General features: G+C 51.5%; 1 protein-coding gene across 3 annotated transcripts in view; it reads left to right on the top strand.

The window, feature by feature from the left end:
• pwp2h (PWP2 small subunit processome component) overlaps window positions 1–21,380 on the top strand; it is a 55,790-nt gene extending 34,410 nt beyond the window's left edge. For 2 of the 3 annotated variants that reach the window (XM_078233070.1, XM_078233071.1), the window contains exons 14-21: window positions 2,107–2,287; window positions 2,382–2,529; window positions 6,254–6,362; window positions 9,446–9,511; window positions 10,931–11,149; window positions 12,341–12,491; window positions 16,087–16,161; window positions 20,582–21,380. In XM_078233070.1, the coding sequence (XP_078089196.1) occupies window positions 2,107–2,287; window positions 2,382–2,529; window positions 6,254–6,362; window positions 9,446–9,511; window positions 10,931–11,149; window positions 12,341–12,491; window positions 16,087–16,161; window positions 20,582–20,741 (1,109 nt within the window). In that variant the 3' untranslated portion in view covers window positions 20,742–21,380. The remainder of the gene's footprint in view (window positions 1–2,106; window positions 2,288–2,381; window positions 2,530–6,253; window positions 6,363–9,445; window positions 9,512–10,930; window positions 11,150–12,340; window positions 12,492–16,086; window positions 16,162–20,581) is intronic. The other variant, XR_013499931.1, reaches the window with a different exon arrangement.
• Window positions 21,381–24,098: the final 2,718 nt, after the last annotated feature.

Below are 24,098 nucleotides of genomic sequence, written 5' to 3'. Positions count from 1 at the left end.
GAAACCAAGCATGCTGAATGCCTTCTTCACCACTCTGTCCACCTGTGAGCCCACTTTCAAGGAGCTATGAACATGTACCCCTAGATCTCTTTGTTCTGTAACTCTCCCCAACGCCCTACCATTAACTGAGTAAGTCCTGCCCTGGTTCAATCTACCAAAATGCATCACCTCGCATTTGTCTAAATTAAACTCCATCTGCCATTCGTCAGCTCACTGGCCCAATTGATCAAGATTCCGTTGCAATTGGAGATAACCTTCCTCACTGTCCACCATGCCACCAATCTTGGTGTCATCTGCAAACTTACTAACCATGCCCCCTATATTCTCATCCAAATCATTAATATAAATGACAAATAACAGTGGGCCCAGCACTGATCCCTGAGGCACACCGCTGGTCACAGGCCTCCAGTTTGAAAAACAAGTCCCTACAACCACTCTCTGGCTTCTGTCAAGAAGCCAATTTTGTATCCATTTAGATTCCTCACCCTGGATCCCGTGAGATTTAACCTTATGCAACAACCTACCATGCGGTACCTTGCCAAAGGCCTTGTTAAAGTCCATGTAGACAACATCAACTGCACTGCCCTCATCTACCTTCTTGGTTACCCTTCAAAAAACTCAATACATTTGTGAGACATGATTTTCCACTCTCAAAGCCATGCTGACTGTCCCTGGTCAGTCCTTGCATCTCTAAATGTCTGTAGATCCTGTCTCTCAAAATACCATCCAACAATTTACCCACCACAGATGTGAGGCTCACTGGCCTGTAGTTCCCAGGCTTTTCCCTGCAGCCCTTTTTAACCAAAGGCACAACATTTGCCACTCTCCAATCTTCAGGCACCTCATCCATGACTATCGATGATTCAAATATCTCTGCTCGGGGACCCACAGTTTCCTCCCTAGCCTCCCACAATGTCCTGGAATACACTTCATCAGGTCCCGGGATTTATCTACCTTGACTTCCAGCACCACCTTCTCTGTAATCTGTACATTCCTCAAGACATCACTATTTATTTCCCCAAGTTCCCCAACATCCGTGCTTTTCTCAACGGTAAATACTGATGAAAAATCTTCATTTAGGATCTCACCCGTCTCTTGTGGATCCGCACATAGATGACCTTGTTGATCCTTAAGAGGCCCTACTCTCTCCCTAGTTACTCTTTTGCCCTTTATGTATTTGTGAAGCTCTTTGGATTCTCCTTTGCCTTATTCAATGTATTCAAGAGGCGGCTGGATATAGCACTTGGGGCGAATGGGATCAAAGGTTATGGGGAGAAAGCAGGATTAGGCTATTGAGTTATAGAAATCATAGAAACCCTACAGTGCAGAAGGAGGCCCATCGAGTCTGCACCGACCACAATCCCACCCAGGCCCTACCCCCACATATTTTACCCGCTAATCCCTCTAACCTACACACCTCAGGACTCCAAGGGGCAATTTTTAACCTGGCCAATCAACCTAACCCGCACATCTTTGGACTGTGGGAGGAAACCGGAGCACCCGGAGGAAACCCACGCAGACACGAGGAGAATGTGCAAACTCCACACAGACAGTGACCCAAGCCGGGAATCGAACCCAGGTCCCTGGAGCTGTGAAGCAGCAGAGCTAACCACTGTGCTACCGTGCCGCCCCAGTTGGACGATCAGCCATGATCGTGATGAATGGGGGAGCAAGCTCGAAGGGCTGAATGGCCTCCTCCTGCTCCTATCTACTATGTTTTTACGATGCTTGCCCGATGGCACAGCTGTACGATCACTGGCCAAAGAAGAGATGAGAATTTTTTTTGACACAGCGAGTTGTTGTGATCTGGGACATGCTGCTTGAATGGGCACAGGAAGCAAATTCTACAGAAACCTCCAACAGGGAATTAAACACATGAAGGAGGAAATGTTGCAGGGTGGTGAGATGGAGTGGGACTAATCAGGTTGCTGTTTGAAAGAGCCGGCATGGACACACATGATGGGCCGAATGGCCCCCTGTGCAGTGTGTGTGAAGCATTGTTGAGGGTGTGTGAGGAATATTTGTGAAGTTGGAAGTGTAGTTAAATGTAGCGATGAGCAATGAGTGCAGCGCTGTCTCTAATCTGTCCGAACCATCCCCACTCAGTTGTAGATATTGCATTCTGTCCAGACGGCAAGGAGCTGGCAGTGGTTACTCTGGATGGTCAGATCACCTTCTGGGATCATCAGAACGCAGTGCAGACTGGCTCCATCGAAGGCCGTCACGATCTGCAGGTGGGCCGCAAGGAACTGGATAAGATCACGGCCAAGCAGGCGGCTAAGGGCAGGTGAGTGTCCTGGGCCAGGGAGCAGCCAGGGTGTGCTGTCAATATGGAGGTCTGTGCAGCCCCACAACTTGTTAACCTCGTGTTCCATTCCCAGGTCATTCTCTACACTGTGTTACTCGGCAGACGGACAGTCAGTGCTGGCGGGAGGACAATCCAAGTTTGTCTGTATTTACAACGTTAAAGAGCAGCTGCTTGTGAAGAAGTTTGAGATATCGTGTAATCTGTCCCTGGATGGCATGGAGGTGAGTGATCCCTTGGGGGGTGTTTTTGGTGGAGTGAGTATTCCCTTGGCACCAGCACTGACACATTTCAGCAGGTGTGGGTTACACAGTGTTGCTCCAATTTCCTCAGCCGCAGAATGTTTCTGTGCCGTGGGGGACAGGGTCCTCGGGCATATCCACCACTTCCCCACAATTCTCCCCCCATTCCAGAACCTCTATCAAGGATCTCCTCTTCTCCTTTTTGCCCAGCACCCCCCCCATCCCCTGTCCCATCCCTCCACCAAATCATGATGCTCGTTTGGAGAGTCGGTGCAGACACGCTGGGCCAAATGGCCTCCGCCTGCACCATAACAATTCTGAGATTCTGTGACTCTCACTGGGGTCCCACACACACTGACTCTCACTGGGGTACGGGTCCCACACACACTGACTCTCACTGGGGTACGGGTCCCCCACACACACTGACTCTCACTGGGGTACGGGTTCCACACACACTGACTCTCACTGGGGTACGGGTCCCACACACACTGACTCTCACTGGGGTATGGGTCCCACACACACTGACTCTCACTGGGGTACGGGTCCCACACACACTGACTCTCACTGGGGTACGGGTCCCCCACACACACTGACTCTCACTGGGGTACGGGTTCCACACACACTGACTCTCACTGGGGTACGGGTCCCACACACACTGACTCTCACTGGGGTACGGGTTCCACACACACTGACTCTCACTGGGGTACGGGTCCCACACACACTGACTCTCACTGGGGTACGGGTCCCACACACACTGACTCTCACTGGGGTACGGGTCCCACACACACTGACTCTCACTGGGGTACGGGTCCCCCACACACACTGACTCTCACTGGGGTACGGGTTCCACACACACTGACTCTCACTGGGGTACGGGTCCCACACACACTGACTCTCACTGGGGTACGGGTTCCACACACACTGACTCTCACTGGGGTACGGGTCCCACACACACTGACTCTCACTGGGGTACGGGTCCCACACACACTGACTCTCACTGGGGTACGGGTCCCACACACACTGACTCTCACTGGGGTATGGGTTCCACACACACTGACTCTCACTGGGGTACGGGTCCCACACACACAGACTCTCACTGGGGTACGGGTCCCACACACACTGACTCTCACTGGGGTACGGGTTCCACACACACTGACTCTCACTGGGGTACGGGTTCCACACACACTGACTCTCACTGGGGTACGGGTCCCACACACACTGACTCTCACTGGGGTACGGGTTCCACACGCACTGACTCTCACTGGGGTACGGGTCCCACACACACTGACTCTCACTGGGGTACGGGTTCCACACACACTGACTCTCACTGGGGTACGGGTCCCACACACACTGACTCTCACTGGGGTACGGGTCCCACACACACTGACTCTCACTGGGGTACGGGTCCCACACACACTGACTCTCACTGGGGTACGGGTCCCACACACACTGACTCTCACTGGGGTACGGGTTCCACACGCACTGACTCTCACTGGGGTACGGGTCCCACACACACTGACTCTCACTGGGGTACGGGTTCCACACACACTGACTCTCACTGGGGTACGGGTCCCACACACACTGACTCTCACTGGGGTACAGGTCCCACACACACTGACTCTCACTGGGGTACAGGTCCCACACACACTGACTCTCACTGGGGTACAGGTCCCACACACACTGATTCTCACTAGGGTACGAGTCCCACACACACTGACTCTCACTGGGGTACGGGTTCCACACACACTGACTCTCACTGGGGTACGGGTCCCACACACACTGACTCTCACTGGGGTACGGGTTCCACACACACTGACTCTCACTGGGGTACGGGTCCCACACACACTGACTCTCACTGGGGTACGGGTCCCACACACACTGACTCTCACTGGGGTACGGGTCCCACACACACTGACTCTCACTGGGGTACGGATCCCACACACACTGACTCTCACTGGGGTATGGGTCCCACACACACTGACTCTCACTGGGGTACGGGTCCCACACACACTGACTCTCACTGGGGTACGGGTCCCACACACACTGACTCTCACTGGGGTACAGGTCCCACACACACTGACTCTCTCTGGGGTACGGGTCTCACACACACTGACTCTCACTGGGGTACGGGTCCCACACACACTGGCTCTCACTGGGGTACGGGTCCCACACACACTGACTCTCACTGGGGTACGGGTTCCACACACACTGACTCTCACTGGGGTACGGGTTCCACACACACTGACTCTCACTGGGGTACGGGTTCCACACACACTGACTCTCACTGGGGTACGGGTCCCACACACACTGACTCTCACTGGGGTACAAGTCCCACACACACTGACTCTCACTGGGGTACGGGTCTCACACACACTGACTCTCACTGGGGTACGGGTCCCACACACACTGACTCTCACTGGGGTACGGGTCCCACACACACTGACTCTCACTGGGGTACGGGTCCCACACACACTGACTCTCACTGGGGTATGGGTCCCACACACACTGACTCTCACTGGGGTACGGGTCCCACACACACTGACTCTCACTGGGGTACGGGTCCCACACACACTGACTCTCACTGGGGTACAGGTCCCACACACACTGACTCTCTCTGGGGTACGGGTCTCACACACACTGACTCTCACTGGGGTACGGGTCCCACACACACTGACTCTCACTGGGGTACGGGTCCCACACACACTGACTCTCACTGGGGTACAGGTCCCACACACACTGACTCTCTCTGGGGTACGGGTCTCACACACACTGACTCTCACTGGGGTACGGGTCCCACACACACTGGCTCTCACTGGGGTACGGGTCCCACACACACTGACTCTCACTGGGGTACGGGTTCCACACACACTGACTCTCACTGGGGTACGGGTTCCACACACACTGACTCTCACTGGGGTACGGGTTCCACACACACTGACTCTCACTGGGGTACGGGTCCCACACACACTGACTCTCACTGGGGTACAGGTCCCACACACACTGACTCTCACTGGGGTACGGGTCTCACACACACTGACTCTCACTGGGGTACGGGTCCCACACACACTGACTCTCACTGGGGTACGGGTCTCACACACACTGACTCTCACTGGGGTACGGGTCCCACACACACTGACTCTCACTGGGGTACGGTCCCACACACACTGACTCTCACTGGGGTACGGGTCCCACACACACTGACTCTCACTGGGGTACGGGTTCCACACGCACTGACTCTCACTGGGGTACGGGTCCCACACACACTGACTCTCACTGGGGTACGGTCCCACACACACTGACTCTCACTGGGGTACGGTCCCACACACGCTGACTCTCACTGGGGTACGGGTCCCACACACATTGACTCTCCCTGGGGTACAGGTCCCACACACACTGACTCTCATTGGGGTACGGGTCCCACACACACTGACTCTCACTGGGGTACGGGTCCCACACACACTGACTCTCACTGGGGTACGGGTCCCACACACACTGACTCTCACTGGGGTACGGGTCCCACACACACTGACTCTCACTGGGGTACGGGTTCCACACACACTGACTCTCACTGGGGTACGGGTCCCACACACTGGCAGTGACATGGGTTCAACCAACAATAATGTTAGAGTGGGATAGGAGATAATGGGTTGAATGGCCCTTTTTGCTGACACATCCCAGTTTTCACAGATGCAGGGTTGTGTTTCAGGAATTCCTGGATCGTCGGAAGATGACGGAATTTGGGAGTATGGCATTGATTGATGATGGTGCTGGAGATGATGATGGAGTGGCGATCAGCCTTCCCGGAGTAAGGAAAGGTAAAGAGTGTGTACACTCAGAGCGGCTCCCCTGTGCGCGCACACGTATACTTGTGTTTGTGTGTCTGCCAGTGTGTCTGTTTTGTATACTTGCCGTGTGCTTGGTATGTGCATTTGTTTGGGTGTTAGTATGTGCATGTGTTTGTGTGCGGGGGGTGCGTGTCCGGTGTGCGTGGGGGGATGTGTGGGGATGAGAGTGGGGGCGTGGGCTGTGTGTGCATGCGCTCTGACACTGGGGTGGTTTTGAAAAGAGATAGATAGTTACACTTCCTGTTAACCAGTTCCTGCAACATGTTTAACCAAAAGGGCGTTTTGTTTTATAAATAAATCATTCTGGTTTTATTGAAAGAAATCTGGTTAAATTCTCTCCTATTCTGGGCTGGACAGCCATGAAGGTATGAAAATTGCCCATTTTGGTGAATTTAGGTTTTGAACTATTGGTGTGAGCTGTGGGGTAGGGGAGCGAGAGAAACTTCACCGCCCTACCGCCATCCTGCTTGTAACAATGAGTGACCCTGGCGGCTGCCTGGGCAGTGGCTGCGGCGGCCGCCAAACATAAGAACTAGGAGCAGGAATTGGCCATCTGGCCCCTCGAGCCTGCTCCGCCATTCAATAAGATCATGACTGATCTTTTTGTGGACTCAGCTCCACTTACCCGCCCGCTCACCATAACCCTTAATTCCTTTACTGTTCAAAAATGTATCTATCCTTGCCTTAAAAACATTCAATGAGGTAGCCTCAACTGCTTCACTGGGCAGGGAATTCCACAGATTCACAACCCTTTGTGTGAAGAAGTTCCTCCTCAACTCAGTCCTAAATCTGCTTCCTCTTATTTTGAGGCCATGTCCCCTAGTACTAATTTCACCCGCCAGTGGAAACAACTTCCCTGCTTCTATCTTATCTATTCCCTTCATAATCTTATATGTTTCTATAAGATCTTCCCTCATTCTTCTGAATTCCAATGAGTATAGCCCCAGTCCAGTCAATCTCTCCTCATAAGCCAACCCTCTGAACTCTGGAATCAACCTAGTGAATCTCCTCTGCACCCCCTCCATTGGCAGTATATCATTTCTCAAGTAAGGAGACCAAAACTGTACACAGTACTCTCGGTGTGGCCTCACCAGCACCTTATACAGCTGCAACATAACCTCGCTGTTTTTAAACTCCATTCCTCTAGCAATGAAGGACAAAATTCCATTTGCCTTCTTAATTACCTGCTGCACCTGCAAACCAACTCTTTGTGATTCCTGCACAAGGACACCCAGGTCCCTCTGCACAGCAGCATGCTGCAATTTTTAACCATTTAAATAATAGTCCATTTTGCTGTTATTCCTACCAAAATGGATGACCTCACATTTACCAACATTGTACTCCATCTCCCAAACCCTCGCCCACTCACTTAGATTATCTATATCCCTTTGCAGACTTTCAGCGTCCTCTGCACACTTTGCTCTGCCACTCATCTTAGTGTCATCTGCAAATTTTGACACACTGCACTTGGTCCCCAACTCCAAATCATCTATGTAAATCGTAAACAATTGCAGTCCCAACACTGATCCCTCAGGCACACCACTAGTCACTGATCGCCAACCAGAAAAACACCCATTTACCCCCCACTCTTTGCTGTTAGTTAACCAACCCTCTATCCATGCTAATACATTACCCGTAACACTGTGCACCTTTATCTTATGTAGCAGTCTTTGGTGCGGCATCTTGTCAAAAGCCTTCTGGAAATCCAGATACACCACATCCACAGGTTCCCCATTGTCCACTGCACATGTAATGTTCTCAAAGAATTCCACCAAATTAGTCAAACATGACCTTCCCTTCATGAACCCATGCTGCGTCTTACCAATGGGACAATTTATATCCAGATGTCTCGCTATTTGTTCCTTGATGATAGATTCAAGCATTTTCCCGACTACAGAAGTTAAGTTGATCGGGAAATAGTTACCCGCCTTTTGTCTACCTCCTTTTTTAAACAGTGGCGTCACATTTGCTGTTTTCCAATCTGCGGGAACCACCCCAGAGTCCAGCGAGTTTTGGTAAATTACCACTCGTGCATTTGCTATTTCCCCCGCCATCTCTTTTAGTACCCTGGGATGCATTCCATCAGGACCAGGAGACTTGTCTACCTTTAGCCCCATTAACTTGCCCAACACTACCTCTTTCGTGATAATAGTTTCTAGGTTCTCACCTGCCACAGCCTTCCTGTCATCAATTTTTGGCATGTTATTTGTGTCTTCCACTGTGAAGACCGACACAAAATATCTGTTCAATGCCTCGGCCATTTCCTCATTTCCAGTTATTACATCCCCCTTCTCATCCTCTAAAGGACCAATGTTTACTTTAGCCACTCTTTATCGTTTTATATATTTGTAGAAACTTTTGCTCTCTGTTTTTATATTCTGAGCTAGTTTATTCTCATAATCCATCTTACCTTTCTTTATAGCTTTTTTCGTGGCTTTCTGTTGACCTTTAAAGATTTCCCAATCCTCTAGGTTCCCACTAGAGGACCCCGGCGACCCCGCGGGCGGTGACCTCCTCCGGCAGTGCCTGTACCTCTCCATTGCACTGTGTTGAATGCTGTGATTAGATTTGATAGTTTGCCTGGTGAAATTGAGCTGTTAGGATTGTGGGCCCTTGTCAAATGCCTTCTGGAAATCCAGATACACCACATCCACAGGTTCCTCCATTGTCCACTGCACGTGTAATGTTCTCAAAGAATTCCACCAAATTAGTCAAACATGACCTAAGGCTATGGCAGGTGAGGACCTAGAAACTATCATTATCACGAAAGAGGTAGTGTTGGGCAAACTAATGGGGCTAAAGGTAGACAAGTCTCCTGGCCCTGATGGAATGCATCCCAGGGAACGAAAAGAGATGGTGGGGAAATAGCAAATGCACTAGTGGTAATTTACCAAAATTCCAGTGGCTGTGCTATTGAGATGTGCAGTCGGATTTAGTTGTTGCTGTGTGGATTGAAATGGAATGTCATTTGATGTTTGAACTCTGGCCTCAGCTGATGGTAGTTGGAACCAATCCTGTGCCCTAACTAACGCTGTCCTGTCTTTCCGGATAAGGTGACATGAGCTTGCGCCACTTTAAGCCGGAGATCCGTGTGACGTGCCTTCGCTTTTCTCCAACAGGTAGGAAACAATGAGAGCAATCTCACAACAGTGCTTGCTTATTGTGACAAAGCATCTCCGATACACTGGCCTCTGCTGCTGTTGTATTTAAGGCGTGAGGGGTTATATTCTCTCAATTCCAAAAATATTTGGAAAAGGCTATTTATGTTTTGACGTTGGGTTTGTGCTCGATATTAACTCTTCCTTGTCCTGGGTCTCCCTCTGTAGGTGGTCCCGTATCCCTGAGATTTTGGATTTTCACTAACTAATACATGTAGTGTGACAGGGCTGGGCAGATGTGAGGGACCAATCCATCCTCTCTCAGCGCTCTCGTCATTGCTGTCAGGAGACAAAGCCAAATGTAAACTGGTTACTTTCGCGATGACTGTGACTGAAGACAATGGAGTTTCAAATTCAGTCTCATTCTCTTTATAGATTTATGAAATGTGGCGCCGCTGGCAAAGCCAGCATTTATTGCCCATCCCTAATTGCCCTTGAGAAGGTGGTGCTGAGCTGCTGCCTTGAACCGCTGCAATTCCTGAGGTGTAGGTACTCCCACAGTGCTGTTAGGGAGGGAGTTCCAGGATTTTGACCCAGCGACAGTGAAGGAACGGTGATATATTTCCAAATTAGGAGGGTGAGCGACTCTGAGGGGAACTTGCAGGTGGTGGTGTTCCCAGGTCTCTGCTGCCCTTGTCCCTCTAAAACATGGGTTTGGAAGGCGCTGTCGAAGGAAGCATGGCAAGTTCCTGCAGTGCATCTTGTACAGGATTGGCATGGGGTTAGATACAGAGTAAATCACCCTCTACATTGTCCCCATCAAACACTCCCAGGACAGGTACAGCACGGGGTCAGATACAGAGTAAATCACCCTCTACATTGTCCCCATCAAACACTCCCAGGACAGGTACAGCACGGGGTCAGATACAGAGTAAAGCTCCCTCCACACTGTCCCCATCAAACACTCCCAGGACAGGTACAGCACGGGGTTAGATACAGAGTAAATCACCCTCTACATTGTCCCCATCAAACACTCCCAAGACAGGTACAGCACGGGGTTAGATACAGAGTAAAGCTCCCTCGACACTGTCCCCATCAAACACTCCCAGGACAGGTACAGCACGGGGTTAGATACAGAGTAAAGCTCCATCTACACTGTCCCCATCAAACACTCCCAAGACAGGTACAGCACGGGGTTAGATACAGAGTAAAGCTCCCTCTACACTGTCCCCATCAAACACTCCCAGGACAGGTACAGCACGGGGTTAGATACAGAGTAAAGCTCCATCTACACTGTCCCCATCAAACACTCCCAGGACAGGTACAGCACGGGGTTAGATACAGAGTAAAGCTCCCTCTACACTGTCCCCCATCAAACACTCCCAGGACAGGTACAGCACGGGGTTAGATACAGAGTAAAGCTCCCTCTGTTCTCTCCAGGCCGGAGTTGGGCAGCCACCAGCACTGAGGGGCTGCTGATTTTCTCGCTGGATGGTGCTGTGGTCTTTGATCCGTTTGATCTGGATGAGGATGTGACTCCGAGCAGCGTACGCCGCGTCCTGCGGCAGAAGGAATTCACAGCGGCCATCATGATGGCATTCCGTTTGAATGAAGAGAAGCTGACTCTGGAAGTACTGGAGAATATTCCTCACGCAGAGAGTGAGTAAGGAATCACCTCGGGGCAGCTCCAAATTCAGCGAATAGATGTCCTTAACTCTCGCTCCGCCCCTCCCCGCTCCGCCCCTCCCCGCTCCGCCCCTCCCCGCTCCTCCCCGCTCCGCCCCTCCCCGCTCCGCCCCTCCCCGCTCCGCCCCTCCCCGCTCCGCCCCTCCCCGCTCCGCCCCTCCCCGCTCCGCCCCTCCCCGCTCCGCCCCTCCCCGCTCCGCCCCTCCCCGCTCCGCCCCGCCCCGCTCCGCCCCTCCCCGCTCCGCCCCTCCCCGCTCCGCCCCTCCCCGCTCCGCCCCTCCCCGCTCCGCCCCTCCCCGCTCCGCCCCTCCCCGCTCCGCCCCGCCCCTCCCCGCTCCGCCCCTCCCCGCTCCGCCCCTCCCCGCTCCGCCCCTCCCCGCTCCGCCCCTCCCCGCTCCGCCCCTCCCCGCTCCGCCCCTCCCCGCTCCGCCCCTCCCCGCTCCGCCCCTCCCCGCTCCGCCCCTCCCCGCTCCGCCCCTCCCCGCTCCGCCCCTCCCCGCTCCGCCCCTCCCCGCTCCGCCCCTCCCCGCTCCGCCCCTCCCCGCTCCGCCCCTCCCCGCTCCGCCCCTCCCCGCTCCGCCCCTCCCCGCTCCGCCCCTCCCCGCTCCGCCCCTCCCCGCTCCGCCCCTCCCCGCTCCGCCCCTCCCCGCTCCGCCCCTCCCCGCTCCGCCCCTCCCCGCTCCGCCCCTCCCCGCTCCGCCCCTCCCCGCTCCGCCCCTCCCCGCTCCGCCCCTCCCCGCTCCGCCCCTCCCCGCTCCGCCCCTCCCCGCTCCGCCCCTCCCCGCTCCGCCCCTCCCCGCTCCGCCCCTCCCCGCTCCGCCCCTCCCCGCTCCGCCCCTCCCCGCTCCGCCCCTCCCCGCTCCGCCCCTCCCCGCTCCGCCCCTCCCCGCTCCGCCCCTCCCCGCTCCGCCCCTCCCCGCTCCGCCCCTCCCCGCTCCGCCCCTCCCCGCTCCGCCCCTCCCCGCTCCGCCCCTCCCCGCTCCGCCCCTCCCCGCTCCGCCCCTCCCCGCCCCGCCCCTCCCCGCCCCGCCCCTCCCCGCCCCGCCCCTCCCCGCCCCTCCCCGCCCCGCCCCTCCCCTCCCCGCTCCATTCCGCCCCTCCCCGCTCCATTCCAGGGAAGGTGTGTTTGACGCTGCCCTGATCTTTACCCTCTCTCTGTTCCAGTTGATGTTGTGTGCTCCACCCTGCCTCTGCTGTACGTGGAGAAGGTTCTGCAGTTTGTGGCCTCGGCTCTGGAGACCTCACGGCATCTGGAATTCTACCTGACCTGGGCCCAGCAGCTACTCTGTCTGCATGGCCACAAGCTGAAGGCCAGGTGCGTAACGGGGCGGGTGGTGGGGAGTGGTGATTGATACGTGGGGGGGAAGCTGGGGGAGTAATAGGATTGAGTCCCTGGCCTCATAACATCATGTTGCAGAATGGAGGGTGGCAACGTCCCTGTTTCTGGGACACCATGGAAACGTTCCCGGAATGAGCAGCAGAGCCTGTCCTTTCTGAAGCAGCCGGTGTGGTGGCTGTTTGTTGTTTTGTTTGGGCCGTGTGTGAGTCTCACAGACGTGGGCAATTTCTCACAGTGATTGGGATTACACTGGTCTGAGCTTTCAGCTTTTCTTGGTGATTTCCTCAACTTCCTTATCCCCGGTCACATTTCCCACACCCTCCAACCCGCTGTTACAATCTGGCAGCTGGTTAGTGCCGGGCTAACCAAATCCTGAAGGGAAACCTGGCAAGCTATCACAACCAGAACTGTACACAGAATACTGTGTACAGTTCTGGTCACCCTATTATAGAAAGGATATTATTAAACTAGAAAGAGTGCAGAAAAGATTTACTAGGATGCTACCGGGACTTGATGGATTGAGTTATAAGGAGAGGCTGGATAGACTGGGACTTTTTTCTCTGGAGTGTAGGAGGCTGAGGGGTGATCTTATTGAGGTCTATAAAATAATGAGGGGCACACATAAGGTAGATAGTCAATATCTTTCCCCAAAGGTAGGGGAGTCTAAAACTGGAGGGCATAGGTTTAAGGTGAGAGTGATAATCTCAATTACACTCTATCAGGCTTGGTTCGACAACAAATCGATTCAACTCCAGATGTTTAATCAACCTCTTTATTTCATTATGTTACGACGTCGGGTCAGTCTTCCTTAATGATGCAGGCTAACAAAGCTTGCAGCCCTCAGGGGACACTGAACACACTTCTTTGTTTTGGTACAATACAAATACTTTTTTTCTAACACATACAAGCCTACCAGCTATAGCCCCAATATACTTGTTACCAATCAGAGGATAATATTATTTCGTGCACTCCTCATGCTGACCTTCACTGGCCAGTCACATTCTGTGCACGGACGCTGCCACACAGAACACTTGTGTGATAACAAGTGATCGCAGCTGCATTCAGCTTATCTTAGCAGGTAGTTGTCTGCAGAACAAGACCATCCCATCACATGACCTCACCCAACCGCCAGGAGCCAGACAAGAGTTTATACTCACGTATACTATAATACTGTAGGCATGAGATTATTAATAGTTTCTACAATCAAGGAAGACATCACTATCCATGCATCACTACACATATATCCACATCCACATAGAGGGGAGAGATACAAAAGTATCCAGAGGGGCAGTTTTTTTCACACAGAGGGTGGTGAGTGTCTGGAACAAGCTGCCAGAGGCAGTAGTAGAGGCGGGTACAATTTTATCTTTTAAAAAGCATTTAGACAGTTACAAGGGTAAGATGGGTACAGAGGGATATGGGCCAAATGCGGGCAATTGGGACCAGCTTAGGGGTTTAAAGAAAAGGCAGCGTGGACAAGTTGGGCCGAAGGGCCTGTTTCCATGCTGTAAACCTCTATGACTCTGTGACTCTAACCAGTTTCAATTTGTATTTTATAATGGTAGGACATGTGCGCTCAAGTCAGGAAGTCTAATAGCACATCTGGACATTTCAGATAGTAAATTAAAACATTTACTAATCAACAAAAAGCAAACTTAAAACAATTAAGTTTAACCCTGATAAATGTGAGGTGATTCATTTTGGTAGGACAAATTTAAATGTGGATTACAGGGTCAAAGGTAGGGTCCTGAAGACTGTGGAGGAACAGAGAGATCTTGGGGTCCATATCCACAGATCTCTAAAGGTTGCCAGTCAAGTGGATAGAGCTGTGAAGAAGGCCTATAGTGTGTTAGCTTTTATTAACAGGGGGTTGGAGTTTAAGAGCCGTGGGGTTATGCTGCAACTGTACAGGACCTTGGTGAGACCACATTTGGAATATTGTGTGCAGTTCTGGTCACCTCACTATAAGAAGGATGTGGAAGCGCTGGAAAGAGTGCAGAGGAGATTTACCAGGATGCTGCCTGGTTTGGAGGGTAGGTCATATGAGGAAAGGTTGAGGGAGCTAGGGCTGTTCTCTCTGGAGCGGAGGAGGCTGAGGGGAGACTTAATAGAGGTGTATAAAATGATGAAGGGGATAGATAGAGTGAACGTTCAAAGACTATTTCCTCGGGTGGATGGAGCTATTACAAGGGGGCATAACTATAGGGTTCGTGGTGGGAGATACAGGACGGATATCAGAGGTAGGTTCTTTACGCAGAGAGTGGTTGGGGTGTGGAATGGACTGCCTGCAGTGATAGTGGAGTCAGACACTTTAGAAACATTTAAGCGGTTATTGGATAGGCACATGGAGCACACCAGGATGATAGGGAGTGGGATAGCTTGATCTTGGTTTCAGATAAAGCTCGGCACAACATCGTGGGCCGAAGGGCCTGTTCTGTGCTGTACTGTTCTATGTTCTAATTAGATTTAAACTGTTAACATTTGCTCTTATAGAACATTTCCAAAGGTTATTTTTACTTGGCTAAACTCACAAATAAACACCCTTTAGACAACAGGCAGATATTTAGTCTGTAAAATTCCAATAATCTTACAACAAGGCATAACCCACCGTTGCTAAAGAGGAGGGATTTCACAAGGTTTCTCTCTGTCCCTCTCTCTCTGCCCCCCCCCCCCCATCTCCCCCCCCTCTCCCTCTCCCCCCCTCTCCCCCTCCCCCCTCCCTCCCCCCCCTCTCTTCCCCCCCTCCCTCTCTCCCCCCTCCCTCTCTCCCCCCCCTCTCCACCCCCCCCTTCCTCCCCTCCCTCCCCCTTCCTCCCCCCCTCCCCCTTCCTCCCCCCTCCCCCTTCCTCCCCCCCTCCCCCTTCCTCCCCCCTCCCCCTTCCTCCCCCCTCCCCCTTCCTCCCCCCTCCCCTTTCCTCCCCCCTCCCCCTTCCTCCCCCCTCCCCCTTCCTCCCCCCTCCCCCTTCCTCCCCCCTCCCCCTTCCTCCCCCCCTCCCCCTTCCTCCCCCCTCCCCTTTCCTCCCCCCTCCCCTTTCCTCCCCCCTCCCCTTTCCTCCCCCCTCCCCTTTCCTCCCCCCTCCCCTTTCCTCCCCCCTCCCCCTTCCTCCCCCCTCCCCCTTCCTCCCCCCCTACCCTTTCCTCCCCCCTCCCCCTTCCTCTCCCCCTTCTTCCCCCCCTCCCCCTTCCTCCCCCCCTGCCCCTTTCCCCCCCTCCCTTCCTCCCCCTCCCTTCTTCCCCCTTTCCCCCCCTCCCTTCCTCAGGTTCTCCATTCCAACTGCCCACTTTCATGTTGAGCCCCTTTGGGTGCTTTGAACCTTAGAGCCCAGCTGTCTTCAGTTTAATTACATTAGTCACACACACAGGCACACAGCCTCCACAATCCGGCACACAGCATCACAGAAATAATGTTTCCTTCACTCTGGGAATACAAGATGGCAGCAGAGTTGCTGAAACCCCATTCACAGTCCTGTGAACAACCTCTCACACACTGAGCCCAGACTAGATTTGGTACTGTGCTATTTCTGCATCTCTCTATCCAGCTCAGAAATTGACTCGAAGTTTATCTTCACAGGTCAGTGACCTCGCTGCCAATGATTCAGTCGCTGCAGAGAAGCATCCAACATCACTTCGACACCGTGTCCAAATTGTAAGTTACTGGCCAGTCCCAACCAAATCATTGTTCAGTGCACGCACTGTAACCTGTACACATTGGGGATAGCGATCATAAATCTATCTCCTTTATGCTTGCATTGAAAAAAGAGAGGATCAGGCAAGCTAGGAAAGTGTTTATATGGAGGAAGGGGAAATATGAAGACATAAGGCAGCAAATTAGAGGAGTAAATTGGAAGGAGGTATTCTCGGGGAAATCTACTGAAGAGAGGTGGCAGTTTTTCAAGGAATGTCTGTCTAGAGTTCTACAGGACAATGTTCCGAGCAGACAGGGAGGAGTTGGTAGGTTAAAGGAACCGTGGTGCACGAAAGCTGTGCGGGACCTAGTCGTGAAAAAAAGGAAAGCGTACAAAAGGTTCAGAGAGCTTGGTGAAGATAGGGATCTAGATCAGTATACGGCTTGTAGGAAGGGACTAAAGAAGGAAATTAGGAGAGCCAGAAGGGGTCACGAGAAGGCCTTGGCAAGTAGAATTAAGGAAAACCCCAAGGCGTTCTATAAATATGTGAAGAGTAAAAGGATGAGATGTGAAGGAATAGTTGCCTATAAAAGGTGAAGGCGGGAAAATCTGTACAGAACCAGTAGAAATGGCAGAGGTGCTTAATGAGTATTTTGCCTCGGTTTTCACAGAGGAGAAGGACATGGGTGGATGTACTGCGGGCTTGCGGTGGACTGAAAAGATTGAGTATGTGGAATTTAACAAAGAGGTTGTGCTGGAATCTTTGAATGGCATCAAGATAGATAAGTAGCCGGGTCTGGATGGGATGTACCCCAGGTTACTGTGGGAGGCGAGGGAAGAGATTGCAGAGCCTCTGGCGATGATCTTTGCGTCGTCGATGGAGACGGGAGAGGTGCCGGAGGATTGGAGGATTGCGGATGTGCTTCCTATTTTCAAGAAGGGAAATAGGGATAGCCCAGGTAATTACCGACCGGTGAGTCTAACCTCAGTGGTTGGTAAGCTGATGGAGAAGATCCTGAGGGACAAGATTTATGAGCATTTAGAGAGGTTTAGCATGCTCAAGAATACTCAGCACGGCTTTGTCAAAGGCAGATCGTGCCTTACGAGCCTGGTGGAGTTCTTCGAAAATGTGACTAAACACATTGATGAAGGAAAAGCGGTAGATGTGGTTTATATGGATTTTAGCAAGGCGTTCGATAAGGTCCCCCATGCAAGGCTTCTCGAAAAAGTGAGAGGGCATGGGATCCAAGGGGCTGCTGCCCTGTGGATCCAGAACTGGCTTGCCCAAAGGAGGCAGAGAGTGGGTATAGATGGGTCTTTTTCTAAATGGAGGTCGGTCACCAGTGGTGTGCCCCAGGGATCTGTTCTGGGACCCTTGCTGTTTGTCATTTTCATAAATGACCTGGATGAGGAAGTGGAGGGATGGGTTGGCAAGTTTGCCGACAACATGAAGGTTGGTGGGGTTGTGGATAGTCTGGAGGGATGTCAGAAGTTACAGAGGGACATAGATAGGATGCAAGACTGGGCGAGAAGTGGCAGATGGACTTCAACCCAGATAAATGCGTAGTGGTCCATTTTGGCAGGTCGAATGGGATGAAGGAGTACAATATAAAGGGAAAGACTCTTAGTACTGTAGAGGATCAGAAGGACCTTGTGGTCCGGGTCCATAGGACTCTAAAATCGGCCCCGCAGGTGGAGGAGGTGGTTAAGAAGGCGTATGGTGTGCTGGCCTTTATCAATCGAGGGATTGAGTTTAGGAGTCCGGGGATAATGATGCAGCTATATAAGACCCTCGTCAGACCCCACTTGGAGTACTGTGCTCAGTTCTGGTCACCTCATTACAGGAAGGATGTGGAAAAGATTGAAAGGGTGCAGAGGAGATTTACAAGGATGTTGCCTGGATTGAGTGGCATGCCTTATGAGGATAGGCTGAGGGAGCTCGGTCTTTTCTCCTTGGAGAGACGAAGGATGAGAGGAGACCTAATAGAGGTATATAAGATGTTGAGAGGCATAGATCGGGTGGACTCTCAGAGGCTTTTTCCCAGGGTGGTAATGGCTGCTACGAGACGACACAGGTTTAAGGTGCTGGGGGGTAGGTACAGGGGAAATGTTAGGGGGAAGTTTTTCACACAGAGGGTGGTGGGCGAGTGGAATCGGCTGCCATCAGTGGTGGTGGAGGCAAACTCAATAGGGTCTTTTAAGAGACTCCTGGATGAGTACATGGGACTTAATAGGATGGAGGGTTATAGGTAGGCCTAAAAGGTAGGGATATGTTCGGCACAACTTGTGGGGCCGAAGGGCCTGTTTTGTGCTGTAGTTTTCTATGTTTCTATTGTTCAGTGCACACACTGTAACCTTTCCTCATTTTTATTGCTCGCAGTGTAATCTGTACACATTGTGTACAGGTTAAAATGCGTGCACTGAACATTGTTCATTGCACACTGTAACTTGTACACATTGTTCATTGCACACGGTGAAACCTGTACACATTGTTCAGTGCACCCACTGTAACTTGTAAACATAGAAGATAGGAGCAGGAGGAGGCCATTCGGCTCTTCTAGCCTGCTCCCCCATTCATCCCGATCATGGCTGATCGTCCAACTCAATAGCTTAATCCTGCTTTCTCCCCATAACCTTTGATCCCATTCGCCCCAAGTGCTATCTCCAGCCGCCTCTTGAATACATTCAATGTTTTGGCATCAACTACTTCCTGTGGTAATGAATTCCACAGGCTCACCACTCTTTGGGTGAAGAAATGTCTCCTCACCTCCGTCCTAAATGGTCTACCCTGAATCCTCAGACTGTGACCCCTGGTTCTGGACTTCCCCACCATTGGGAATATCCTCCCTGTATCTACCCTGTCTAGTCCTGTTAGAATTTTATAAGTCTTTATGAGATCCTCCTCCTGTACACATCCCTGCTCCTGTACTCGAAACCTCTCGCAATGAAGGCCAACATACCATTTGCCTTCTTTACCGCCTGCTGCACCTGCATGCTTACCTTCAGTGACTGGGGCACAAGGACACCCAGGTCCCGCTGCACACTCCCCTCTCCCAATTTACAGCCATTCAGGTAGTAATCTGCCTTCTTGTTTTTGCTTCCAAAGTGAATAACCTCACATTTATCCAAATTATCCTGCATCTGCCATTGACTTACCCACTCACCCAACCTGTCCAGATCATTCTGAAGGATCTCTGAATCCTCGTCACAGTTCACCCTCCCACCCAACTTGGCATCATCTGCAAACTCTGAGATGTTACAGGAACATTTCATTACAGGAAAGATGTTGAAGCCATTGAAAGGGTGCAGAGGAGATGTTGCCTGGATTGGGGGGCATGCCTTATGAGGATAGGTTGAGGGAGCTTGGTCTCTTCTCCCTGGAGAGACGAAGGATGAGAGGTGACCTGATAGAGGTTTACAAGATGTTGAGAGGTCTGGATAGGGTAGACTCTCAGAGGCTATTTCCAAGGGCTGAAATGGTTGCTACGAGAGGACACAGGTTTAAGGTGCTGGGGGGTAGGTACAGAGGAGATGTCAGGGGTAAGTTTTTCACTCAGAGGGTGGTGGGTGAGTGGAATCGGCTGACGTCGGTGGTGGTGGAGGCAAACTCGTTGGGGTCTTTTAAGAGACTTCTGGATGAGTACATGGGATTTAATGGGATTGAGGGCTATAGATAGGCCTAGAGGTGGGGATGTGAACGGCGCAACTTGTGGGCCGAAGGGCCTGTTTGTGCTGTGGCTTTCTATGTTCTATGTTACATTGTGATCTCTCATCCAAATCATTAATATATATTGTGAATAGCTGGGGGTCCCAGCATGGATCCCTGTGGCACCCCACTAGTTACTGCCTCCCAATTTGAAAAGCACCCATTAATTCCTACTCTTTGTTTCCTCTCTGCCAACCAGTTTTCTATCCATCTCAATACACTTCCCCCAATCCCATGTGCTTTAATCTTGCACGATAATCTCTTGTGCGAGACTTTGTCAAACACTTTCTGAAAGTACTGGGCGTGACAGGCTGGATTTCGTGCTCAGGTATTTGAAGTGAGCTGTGAACCCTCAGCTTTACTTACTGGGTCCCAGGCAGTAAACCACTGCTGATATTATCCTGTTCTAGCCCCTGGCAATCCTCAGGCACAAGTTGGTCCCACCCACTGGCATTCTGACAATTAGTATTTAAGAAGGGGCTTTACTGTAGGGCTCGAGTTGATATTGTTACACACACAGTCAGCATTCTGCAACAGCCTTCTCCTCACTGTCTGAAACAGGAGTGATCTCTGTCCCAGTCTCAGTTTACCCGCTCGGTGAGATTCCCCAATTTCCTGCAGTCTGTGTGCTCGGAGGAGGTGAGGGGAGAGTGAGGTCAGTGGGACACGCACTTCAGCCCTGGCTTTGTGTGTGTGCTGGTGATCAGTTTGCTTTTATTGACTGTGCCCTGTAGGTGTGAATGGAATCGCTACAATATCCAGTACGCTCTCGCACTGTCCAAACAACGAGGAATGAAACGCCCAGCAGAAATGGCTGAAAGCGACGGAGAGAGTGACAGAGAGAGCAGCGGTTGTGATGTGGCCACAGAGCAGCTGATGGATTCGAGTGACTGAGAGCTGAGAACCTCAGAGTGGAGGCAGTCGCTGCCCGTCCCTCAGCAACGTAACAGCGCAGCGACAACAACATTCTCCCAGCAGGGGGACAGGGGTCAGGAACTGCTGTAACAATGCACGCAGCGATATACACAGGGCAGGGTCAGGGCTAAAAACACCACACACATGTACCTAATTGAAAATCTTCAAGGCCAATGCAGGGCGGTTGAAGGATAGGAGTACAGCAGCTTTAGCTAACCCCGTGCTGTACCTGTCCTGGGAGTGTTTGATGGGGGACAGTGTAGAGGGAGCTTTACTCTGTATCTAACCCCGTGCTGTACCTGTCCTGGGAGTGTTTGATGGGGACAGTGTAGAGGGAGCTTTACTCTGTATCTAACCCCGTGCTGTACCTGTCCTGGGAGTGTTTGATGGGGACAGTGTAGAGGGAGCTTTACTCTGTATCTAACCCCGTGCTGTACCTGTCCTGGGAGTGTTTGATGGGGGGACAGTGTAGATGGAGCTTTACTCTGTATCTAACCCCGTGTTAAAGGTGTTCCTTTGTCATTAACTTTCTGAATGAGGGCAGAAGCTGACCATCTTATTTGCTCTGTTGCACTGAGACTCTCGATGTAAATGCTGTATAATAAATTTTTAATATACATGTGTGTTTGTTTGACTAGGTTTTGGAAATTGAGGTTTTGCGGTCCCAAAGCATCCCAGTTGAATAGTTGTGTTAGAGTCGGAGACCAATTGGCCCATTGTGTCTGCACAGGCCCTCCCCCTCGTACCGATCTGCTGCCTTCTCCCCATAACCCTCAACATTCTTCCCTTCCAGATAATAATCCAATTCACTCTTGAAAGCCTGGATTGAACCTGCCTCCACCAGTCTCTCGGGCAGAGTCCAGCACATAAGGGAATAAGACAAGTCTTCAGTTAATTTGATTCACTCCATGTGGTATCAAGAAATGGCTGGAGACACTGGATACTGCACACAAGAAACAGGAGAAATCCAACCCGCCCAATTACCGCCCAGTCTACTCTCGAGCATCAGTAAAGTGATGGAAGGGGCCATCAACACCGCTATCAAGCAGCACCTGCTCAGCAATAACCTGCTCAGTGAGGCCCAGGTTGGGTTTCGCCAGGGTCACTCAGCTCCTGACCTCGTTACAGCCTTGGTTCAAACATGGACAAAAGAGCTGAACTCCAGAGGTGAGGTGAGAGTGACAGCCCTTGACATCAAGGAGCCCGAGCGAAACTGGAGTCAATGGGAATCAGGAAAACTCTGTGCTTGTTGGAGTCGTACCTGGTACATGGGAAGATGGTTGTGGTGTGCAGGGTCAGTCATCTCAGCTCCAGGACATCTGCAGGAGTCCCTCAGGGTCAGTGTCCTGGGCCCAACCATCTTCAGCTGCTTCATCAATGACCTTCCCTCCATCATAAGGTCAGAAGTGGGGATGGTCACTGATGATTGCACAATGTTCAGCACCATTCGCAACTCCTCAGATACTGAAGCAGCCCATGTTCAAATGCAGCAAGATGTGGACAGTATCCAGGCTCCCTTTGACTTTGTGTCATTACCAACACTCAATCCCCCTGCAATCCTCTTCAGCATCCAGGGGTCTACCATTCACCAGAAGGTGAACTGGACTAGCCATATAAATACTGTAGCTCCCAGAGCAGGTCAGAGGCTAGGAATACTGCAGCAAGTAACTCGCCACCTGATTCCCCAAAGCTTGTCCACCATCTACAAGGCACAAGTCAGGAGTGTGATGGAATACTCCCCACTTGCCTGGATGAGTGCAGCTCCAACAACACTCAAGAAAACACCGCCATCCAGGACAAAGCAGCCCTTGCTTGCTACCCCTTCCGCAAACATTCAATTCCTCCACCACCGATGCACAGTAGCAGCCACCTGTATCATCTACAAGTTGCACTGCAGGAACTCGCCAAAGATTCTTAGGCAGCACCTTTCAGACACACAACTACTCCCGTCTAGAAGGAACAGGGCAGCAGATATATGGGAACATCATCATCTGCATTCCTTCACTGTCACTGGGGAAAAATCCTAGAACTGCCTCCCTAACAGCACTGTGGGTGTACCTACACCAGATGGACTGCTGTGGTTCAAGAAGGCAGCTCACCGCCATGAGGGCAATTAGGGATGGGCAATAAATGCTGACCTAACCAGCAACGCCCACATCCTGTTAAGAAATATGGAAGTAGTCCAAGCTCTTCATCTGTGCATTTCCTGCGTGTGCAGCTGTTGCTAAGAAAACCATGGTGTTTGTTCCAAGATTGTGAAATAATTCTGTTTCAGTCTTGGTTAGGAATGTCAGCTACCCCACACCGAGGCTCCCTGATTCACAGAGGGGTGGGGTGTGGACTTCTGTTCAGACCTGTTTGGGATCCCTGCTACACATCCTTGTTCCAAAAGTAAATATTCCAACCCATCAATTGAAATCGGTTACAATGATGAGGTTTATTGGTTTGAACAAGAAAACAACTGAGAACGGAACCGGAGGGAAAAACTCCAAATGAAATGTTTGCATAAACTGAGAAGGCAGCTGTTTCATCATCACTTATCTTCAATATTAAGAAGATTTGAGTATAGGGATAGGGATGTTTTGCTGCAATTGTATAGGGCGCTGGTGAGGCCACACCTGGAGTATTGTGTGCAGTTTTGGGGTCCTTATCTGAGGAAGGATGTCCTTGCTATAGAGGGAGTACAGCAAAGGTTTATCAGGCTGATTCCTGAGATGGGAGGTCTGACATATAAGGAGAGATAAATCGGTTAGGATTATATTCACTGGAGTTTAGAAGAGTGAGGGGGGGATCTCAGAAACGTATAACATTCTAACAGGGTTAGACAGGGTAGATTCAGAAAGAATGTTCCCAATGGTGTGGAGTCCAGAACTAGGGGTCATGGTTTGAAGATAAGGGGTAAATCTTTTAGAACTGAGGTGAGGAGAAATTTATTCACCCAGAGGGTGGTGAATGTGCAGAATTCACTACCACAGAATGTAGTTGGGGCCAAAATGTCTGATTCAAGAAGAAATTAGATAGAGCTCTTGGGGTAAAGAGATCAGGAATATGGAAGGGGGGGGAGATAAGGATATTGAATTTGTTGATCAGCCATGATCAAAATGAATGGCGGAGCAGGCTCAAAGGAGGAACTTCTTCACACACAGGGTTGTGAATCTTTGGAATTCCCTGCCCAGTGAAGCAGTTGAGGCTACCTCATTGAATGTTTTTAAGGCAAGGACTGATAAATTTTTGAACAGTAAAGGAGTTAAGGGTTATAGTGAGTGAACGGGTAAGTGGAGCTGAGTCCACAAAAAGATCAGCCATGATCTTGTTGAATGGCGGAGCAGGCTCGAG

Source organism: Mustelus asterias, chromosome 17, assembly GCF_964213995.1.
Source record: "Mustelus asterias chromosome 17, sMusAst1.hap1.1, whole genome shotgun sequence".
Taxonomy (NCBI): Eukaryota; Metazoa; Chordata; class Chondrichthyes; order Carcharhiniformes; family Triakidae; genus Mustelus; species Mustelus asterias.
The sequence above is the reverse complement of the archived record's forward strand: the minus strand, read 5'-3'. Positions and strand labels throughout refer to the sequence as shown.